Source organism: Rutilus rutilus, assembly GCF_951802725.1.
Source record: "Rutilus rutilus genome assembly, chromosome: 3".
NCBI lineage: Eukaryota > Metazoa > Chordata > Actinopteri > Cypriniformes > Leuciscidae > Rutilus > Rutilus rutilus.
This window is the reverse complement of record NC_140211.1, coordinates 58,705,033-58,714,031: the sequence shown is the minus strand read 5'-3', so window position 1 is coordinate 58,714,031 and position 8,999 is coordinate 58,705,033. Positions and strand designations below refer to the sequence as shown.

The 8,999-nt window shown below is 36.4% G+C and overlaps 1 protein-coding gene across 2 annotated transcripts; it reads right to left on the bottom strand.

The window, feature by feature from the left end:
* Positions 1 to 403: 403 nt before the first annotated feature.
* On the bottom strand, positions 404 to 7,392 carry LOC311288170 (cadherin-1-like). 2 transcript variants are annotated; one of them, XM_084405422.1, is made up of 10 exons: positions 7,237 to 7,392; positions 5,972 to 6,086; positions 4,836 to 5,086; positions 3,864 to 4,004; positions 3,611 to 3,766; positions 3,092 to 3,267; positions 2,846 to 3,041; positions 2,658 to 2,767; positions 986 to 1,128; positions 404 to 912 (listed from the first exon to the last, which is right to left on the bottom strand). In XM_084405422.1, the coding sequence occupies exons 1-10, from the start codon at positions 7,276 to 7,278 to the stop codon at positions 794 to 796; spliced, it is 1,449 nt and encodes a 482-aa protein (XP_084261548.1). In that variant the 5' UTR covers positions 7,279 to 7,392; the 3' UTR covers positions 404 to 793. The 2 variants fall into 2 exon arrangements, with proteins under 2 accessions (XP_084261548.1, XP_084261549.1); XM_084405423.1 differs by having other exon boundaries at positions 2,846 to 3,018; positions 3,123 to 3,267.
* Positions 7,393 to 8,999: the final 1,607 nt, after the last annotated feature.

Here is an 8,999-nt window from a genome sequence, read left to right as displayed (position 1 = left end):
CACTTTGCATCTATTGTTCTCATTTGTCACAAGTCACTTTGGATAAAAGCGTCTGCTAAATGAATTAATGTAAATGTAATATAAATGTAAAAGAAAAAAATCCTAAACACTCAAAAAAAGTCATCAAAGATGAGAATCTAGGGTACCGAGAGCCAAAGGTAGTGATGTCTAAGAAATTATACCAAAAAAGTAATTGTTTCTCCCAACTGGGGATGAATATAAATTCACAATTCACACACACACACACACACACACACCTTGAATATTGATGTTATCATCTGTAATAAATTGCTTATACTCTATAAAAAAATATATTTTTAGTATTAAACAAATCACTGATTAAACATTGAGATCTACTGGATTAATTGATAGTCAAATGTATTCAAATGAACAACAACAGATGCAAAGTTTATAAAAAAGTTTAATGTTCATAACATTATGAAAGGCAATTACTTTATAAGAAAAGTAAATAAAGATTAAACATTAAAAGAGTGAAAAAGTTATGATTTTGAATCTTGTAATAAATCAACAGAACAGATTCTGAAATGTTTGAAAAACAGTACATTTATGATGATCTTTTGTGAGATTAGAATTAAAAAGTTTTTAAAATAGCCAAATCAATTACTTGTGAATTTAAAACGTTACAATAAACCATCTCATTTATATAACAATGATTACAGCAATGTTAAGATGACGTTGATGTAATCAATGTAACATTTTAATGTGAAAAAAAAGATTTAAATGATTAATGAACTATTAAGATGTAATGCCATGTTCACACATTTAGCCTTGTTTACTTCTTCACATCAGGACTGGGCAAAGGGTCGACAGATGAATTTTTGCAGACAGACTGAATACCCAAATCCTCCAAGTCAATGACCAGGGTTCCTGTGCCAGTTGCTGGAGGTTTACCTGCACACAAGCAGACATTAAAAAAGGGCTATGACAGCAATAATTATTCTCTTAAAAAAGAAACAACACTTACCATCATCCACGGTCAAAATGATAGCTGTGTATTTGCCATCTTTGACAAAGGGAGATTCTCTATCCGTAGGCCTCTTGACTTTAATCATTACAGTGTCTTGATCTACACTCAGCCAGCCGGCAGGATCACTGCCAACTTTATACCTGGAAGGAACCAAAACATACAGGTTAAAACTAGAAATGTTCAGCAAGAACATCTTAATGTTAGTTTAACAAAGTCTTATCTGGTAGTTTAAAATCATTTGCTGTTCAAAGGATATACAGGCATGCCGTAATTTGAATTCTGGGTAGAAAAGATTTGACATTGGAAGGTGTTACGTATTCCCTGGCTTTGTGGTTCGTGTGTTATGTGAAATTGGACTTTGGACTTTGCACCATGACCTCGAGTCAAATTCATAATTCGTCGTTACACAACATCCTTATGTATCGCTTTCTGCCAGGATTTTACATGCTTTTCTCAACTCAGTGAAGTGACGTCGGTGTCCGGGTTAGCGGTAGCATGAACCGTCAGGCAAGTGTTATTTAAATAAACTCCTGATGTACTTACAAACTTGCCGATGCCCCGGCATTATTAGTGGGTTAATTTACCAGATCCATCATAGGATCCATTAGCGCCTGCACTAAACCATCCGGCTGATATCTCTAAATAAGCTCTAACTTTAATAATGTTCGACCTTCTGGGGGGTGTTTGGCTCAAGGTCATGGTGCAAAGGACCCTAGGTTGATTTTACTCCGAACCATCCCTTTAATGAGCGTGTGCTAATGAGCTTGTGCTTAATAAGCGTGTGCTAATGAGCTTGTGCTTAATGAGCGTGTGCTAATGAGCGTGTGCTAATGAGTTGAAGATTTGCTATTATGTTTATTTTGTTATTAAACTCTTTGCATTTAGATCCAGCTCTCTGTTTGGTCAGCGTTAAAGAAGGAATATAGGCAGGGTGGCCAATGGCCGATGACTTTTGAGAATTGATCGTCCATAAATACTTTTTTACTGGCTGTGAACAGGCCAAAACAGGCAGTTATGACACTAAAATATTAGATACCAGTGAAAAGTCTCTATTCAAATTTTGATACCACAGTTAAAACTACTAAACTAAATAATATAAATTTAAAATATTATTAAAGACAGGTAAACAGTCAAATTGCAAGCAATAGAACAAAGATACAAATTAAATAAATTGTGTTTTTCTTATAGGTCTAACAGTAGTAAGGTAAAGAGTAAAAAATCGAATTTAAAATAACACTGCATAGTCTTCTCTGTATAAATTAAATATAGATTCATCCATATTAAAGTTACAAAACTTATTTAGTCAAGAGCAGTGAGTGATTCTTTTTTTCATTTGTTGATCATTTGTTTGATTAACATTATCAGGATTATTAGTGCACGGATCCAATATACTGATACTGACACACATGCATTTTCTTTCTTAACTTTTTACATTCACCTAAGACATAACCGACTATGGACACTCGCAGAGACAAGTATTTTTTGACATAACGTTGTGGGAATTTGTCATTTCAAGCGCAAGACGTGAAAGACAGCTCAAATTAGTATTTGACAAGTTCATCAATGCAGATCTATAGGATTTTTATTGTTCGCTTTAAGATCTGGAAATCTCTAAAGAAAGTAGTCAGAATTTTCAAATGGGATAATGAAATTTTCTAATATTTCTCACATTATCTTCTCTGATCTTCCAGTCACAGTAATAACAGCTGTGCCAGTGGATGAAAAACCTCTTCCATCCATGTCAGTAGCCGTAATTAACAAAGTGTATGTGGGCCATTTCTGAAAAGAAAAGTTCAGGTGAGTTTGTTTACATGAAATCATTCTTCACCAATTCGAGATCCATTCATCATTTCTCACCTCTCTCTCCAAGCCTAAAGCATTCACACGAATTCCTCCAGTAACAGAGTTGATTGTAAACAGGTTTGGTTTTGGCAATTCTGGATCTTGCTTGACGATTGAGTAACTGACAATACCATTGCGAGTTTTTGGATCATCTGCATCAGTGGCTGTGACTGTCATAAACTCATGACCTTCAGTGAGAGAAGAAGAAAGACTGATTTGGTGAAACTGAAGAGGCATTTGGGGAAAAAACTGCTAAAAAACATTTCATTGAGAAACTTCATCATACACCTACCTATATCAGCAGCTTCAGGAACACTTCCATTGAATTGTTTTTGTGTAAAAACAGGCTTATTATCATTTTGGTCCAGCACATTTATAATAATTTCCATTGGTGGTTCTGCAATATTCACACTAACTCCAGTAGCATGAGCTATAAGCTAAAGACAGGAGAAGAGATACAGGCATGTTAAGAGACAAATATCTGAGGTTGTTTGAAAAAACACAATTAAATAAATTAAGAGTGATATCTTTTAGTACATGTCTGTTAGCTTTAACACATCAATATGAAAGTGTAGTTGAAGTAAACTGACTTAATTTTTACTAGATTTAAAAAAAAATCCATCCTCTCTGTTAAACACATGACACTGTTTTCCGGGGTCTTTTTATCTGTTTAACTGAAGACAGCTTTGAAAGGATTAAGAATGAGCAGAAAATCCAACACTGGAATACAGCAAGAACTATCTGCTGATTTTAAAAGTTAGAGACCTAAAATCAACTTACTCTGTATGAAGCTTTTTTCTCTCTGTCGAGTGGTCGAGTCACAAACAGATTCCCTGATAATCTGTCTATAGTAAAAGTCCCCTTAGGCTCCAGATCCGCTCCTTCACCTGTGATCCTGAATTCCATCTGAGCTTCCCTAGACAAGTCAGACTTTACCTGAATACAGAAAGCAATAAGAGAACAAAGTCAATAACAGACAAACCTCTTTCTCGTTCATCTAATTTTGAACTTTCCCTTCATGACTTTCTCTAACCTGGACCAGTTTCTCTGGGAAAGGACCTCTGCCTTCCTCAGGTACATTGAATGGAGGAATAACCCAACCTCTCTTTGCTCTCTTCAGACCCGTCAAAGGCTTTGGAAACATCAGAACCAGATCATCAGCGGGAGATTCCATCTGAAAAAGTAAGTAAAAGACAATGAGCAACAAAATATTTTTGTTTACAATTAAATACAGCACACAATCCATCAAATATCTGGATAATTTTTGCATCTCAAAATGTTTACTACAGCTATTGACTATAAAAATCTGTCTGGGAAAAAACTGTATTAATATATGGGAGGGTATTTTTTGGGATCCCTATTGAATAAACCAGTTTAGGTCGATCCGAGACCTCTGTACATTATTCCCTTTTATTAAATGGAGTAGGCAAGCAGGACGAGGCTGAGGGCCGTGAGAATGGCGCGTATCTCACGAAAGAGCTTCGGAAGCAGAAAAGGAGGAGCGACGACAGTGAAGGATGAGAGAGGACCAGGCCTGGACTATTTTACATTATGTTTTATTTATGTGTGGGTGGCAGTCGTCCGTGAGGGGCTTTTACTTTCGTTTTTTGTCCATTTATTTTGTAATTATTAAAGTTTTGTGAAACGCTCACCCGTTCCCACCTCCTTCTTCCCATAACAACATACCTCGCCACATGGAGTGTAATATAAAAGAGTGTAAAAGTTTAGGTAATCATAGGTTTTAGGCTTTAGCATTGCATAAATGAAACATATCAGCAGACTCATTGTGTGTTTGAGACTGATCATAGAGAGCAGTAACAAATTATATTCATCAGCAGGGATTGGAAATTTCATTTAACACAGGCCTCCAATAATAAGTCCTAAACGTGCAGAAATTGAATTGTGCATTTACAGCTTCATAAACCACACATAAAAACAGAAGTGTCCAATAGAGGACAGGCTTGTACTGTACTGACAGCAGTTTCTGGAAGGAACTTGTTTGTACCTGTGGAGAGGAGATGTTCATGACCGTGTCCATGTGATGGTCCTCATGATGATGATGGACAGGCTCAACTCTGACAGATACCGTGTGCTTCTTGCCACTGGAGTCCCAAGCGTCCACAGAAAACACCTTGTGGCCTTCATGAAGAGTCACTTGTCTCTTCAGCGTTACAGTCCCATCCGTGTCCACATCAAACCGCCTGTCAGAGGACTGGAAGAGCGTTCTTGTTCTTCCATCGCATGCATTAAAAATGACTGTCAGAAAAAGAGATAAAATTGGCTCATTAAAACATCTTGTCACGTATTTAAACCTAGCATGGGGAACAAGACGCTGTCAGTAGCAGATGCTATGGGAACACCCTCCAGGTGTGACGATGATCTGAAATAGTATTGTCAAAAGAACCAGTAGGTCAACGTTGTGATTAGTCAATGAATCAGTGTTACCAAGTTGATTCTTAATTATTATTTTTTTTTAAATCTATCCAGCACTCGCTGATTGAACGTGATATCAGCTACATTGTTTATAAAGGGAGCGCTCTTTGCTCAGTTTCTGAGTATAACATTTGCCCTACTACATCATGCCAGACATGGTGATAAAGTCAGTGGAGTTAGTGATCTGTGCTTGAGTATAGAGCCAAACACTTTACGCGCATCTCTGCTTGGACACAGAGATGCACACCTTTAAAAAAAGCATAGTGTTGCTGGAAATTCGAACAAAACACAGGCGGATAGTTCACTTCCTGAATAAGAAAGATCTGTGGAGCGATCGCGTGTCCTTTTGAGGCATGACTCAGCGGGAGGGAGTCCTTTATTGCATCAGCTACTGATGCAGCATCAAGTGAATCTATGAACATTCATTTATTGCATACATCATTAATCAACACTTATTTGTGAGATACAACACTTAAACTTGAGTGAGACCCTTAATGTTGACTCTGATGAAAGCAAATTTAGTAGATGTACAGTATAAAATGTGATTGAATGTTGCAGATCACAGTTAAACCAGTTTAATTAGAAGAACTAGTTAGATATCTGATTGCATTGGGTAAGGCATTAATTTGCCAAATACTAAAAATATATAAACAAAAACTCCAAAAGTTCAGTTGCTTTAAGGTTTTATTTAAAGAGAACACAGCTTACCTCTTCCTAGTATTTTTCCTTGGTGAAGGTCATCTCTGTGCACTTTAAAAACCAGCGACTCCGACTCAAAGCCTGGAGAACATGAAGACTCCTCCGCAAATCCACATACAAATACCTATTTTGAAACATATTGAATCCCTTTATGTAATACACTTGATATTTCCCATTTTTCAATTGCTAGCAAGCATCAGTCAATACTGACACCGCTTTTTAAAAAAGTAAATAATTTTTAATTTTTGTTCTGTTTAAAGCCACAGTCTGCTTTACCAACAGGAATCTTGGCCAATCGGTTCATCTCAAGTCTCCAAATTTTCTGAAACCACTGCACAGATGTCTTAAAAATATGAATAACACCTTTTCACTTTATTGACCTTACTACCTTTGCTAGTGTTTTGAAAGAATGAGTTGATTTGAGACATTTATGACGTATTTTGGTAGTTCCCATGAAGACTCTTCCGCAAATCCACATAAAAATACCTAATTTGAAACATATTAAACCCCTTTATGTAATATATACACTTGATATTTCCAGGCTTAGGCCCAGAGAATGTGTAGTTGGCATATTATAGTTATGGAGATGATATGATTCTTCCCATTAGCATCCCTGAGGCATTAGCTGTTGTGCCAATTGGTAAGATGTTGAAAAAGTGAACTAACTATTGAGAAATGTGTCCTAGCAACTGTTGCATTTTTTTTTTTTTAAATGAAAAAGCTGGTCCACAAATACTTAGGTTTCGCTGACTGTGTGAAAAGTTTTGACAGTGTCACTTCACTTTTTACCAATGCATTATTTGCAATCAAAAAAAAAAAATTAAAAAAAAAACTTGATTACATGCTGCAGATAAAATCAAATAAGAAACATAAAATAAATCAATAACATTAAATTAAAAATTGTGTTTCTTTTCACATCTGGGTACTCTTGTCCTAGTGGAACCTAATTTACAGACCAAGTGTGAATAACTACAAGCATATCACCCTGTTTGCACTCAGTTTGCAATTGTAAAACTTTTTTTTACAAAACACTTAAAACCCCTAAAACATATGATATGAGTGACTGAAATTTTACTTTCCCAAACTCTGTCTAATTACTGATCATATAAAAAACTATACAGAGGCAACAGCAACACAGATGATTTTTTTTTTTTTTCTCTATTAAACATTTGATATTCATTTTTGGTTGTGGATGTAAAAATGTTCAGCGTTTTATTTCTCACTCTCACTCCTGATATATAAATCCTATATAACTCCAGTATATAAAATCCTACCTTGCAAAGGAAAACAACAACTGCCAATCGCACAGTTTTCATTGTCTCTCAAAAGTCCTTCAGGGATTCCTTTCTTGTTGGTTTTTAAGATTGTGCAGCTATTTCATCGCTTGCGTTCCCAAACACGCATGCAGATGGGGAGTTTGTTAACTTTATAGGGGAGTTTTCCTAAGGGTGTGGCATACGGAGTGATGCAGTGTGGCAAGAAAATTAATATAACTTGACTGGAACCAATGAGGTGTAAGACTTGATTTTCCTGCTGAGACATAGGCTGAGATTAAACACACTCCGCAATAAAAGGCACCCTGGAGAGAAGACCTCAAAGAAAGAGCAAAGGACATTGTCTTGCCCAAACTCATCTCCTTCCTTATCTCTGCATCCCCCTTTCCCTGATTCAAGTCACTAAAACTTCACTTAGAAGGTGTTAGAAGTCATAGTTTTCTCCTTCTCAGCCATGTCCAGAGAACAGTTCTGTAGGTTCAAGATTCCTTTGTAAGTATGTAATGCACATCTGTTATCTATTAAGTGGACTCGAGTGTTTGGCTGTAGAGAGAGCCCTCTATGCTATTCTATTCTATGCATTGTGTGGAAGCCTTCGGACCGCAAGGCTCAGAAGGAAACTATACCGGATACTGTATCATTTATAGATTTGTTATACAACATATATGATGTTATGTATGGTATCATTGCTTCCAGAGGTCATAGATCCTCTTCTTAATATCATTAATTCCTCTTTGTCTCTAGGATACGTACCAAAAAACTTTAAGCTGGCTATGATTAAACCGCTTGTTAAAAAAAATGCAACTTGATCCTTCAGAATTAGTCAATTACAGGCCGATCTCGAATCTACCTTTTCTGTCAAAGATACTAGAAAAGGCAGTATCTTCACAACTATGTTCCTTTCTAGAAAGAAATGATATCTGCGAGGATTTTCAGGATTTAGACCATACCATAGTACTGAGACTGCTCTCGTTAGAGTAACAAATGATTTGCTCTTATCATCCGATCGTGGTTGTGTCTCTCTATTAGTGTTACTCGATCTTAGTGCTGCGTTTGACACCATTGACCACAACATTCTTTTAAATAGACTAGAAAACTATGTTGGCATTAGTGGAATTGCACTAGCATGGTTTAAATCATACTTATCTGACCGTTATCAGTTTGTAGCAGTAAATGAAGAGATGTCTTATCAATCACAAGTTCAGTATGGCGTACCACAGGGCTCAGTACTAGGACCGCTGCTGTTCACTCTGTACATGCTGCCATTAGGAGATATCATTAGGAAACATGGAATTAGCTTCCACTGTTATGCCGACGATACTCAGCTGTATATTTCTTCAAAACCTAACGAAACTTACCAATTCACTAAATTAACGGAATGCATAGCTGATATAAAAAATTGGATGACTCGTAATTTCCTACTTCTAAATTCTGAAAAAACAGAGATTCTAATTATTGGACAAAAAACTTCCTCACGTAATAACCTAGAATACTGTCTAACACTTGATGGCTGCTCTGTTAAGTCTTCATCGTCGGTTAGGAACCTGGGTGTGCTCTTTGATACTAATCTTTCATTTGAAAGTCACGTGTCTAGTATCTGTAAAACCGCATTTTTCCATCTTAAAAATATATCTAAATTACGTCATATGCTCTCATTGACAAATGCGGAACAATTAGTCCATGCGTTCATGACCTCAAGGCTAGATTATTGTAATGCTCTACTGGGTGGTTGCCCTGCACGCTTAATAAACAAACTACAGCTG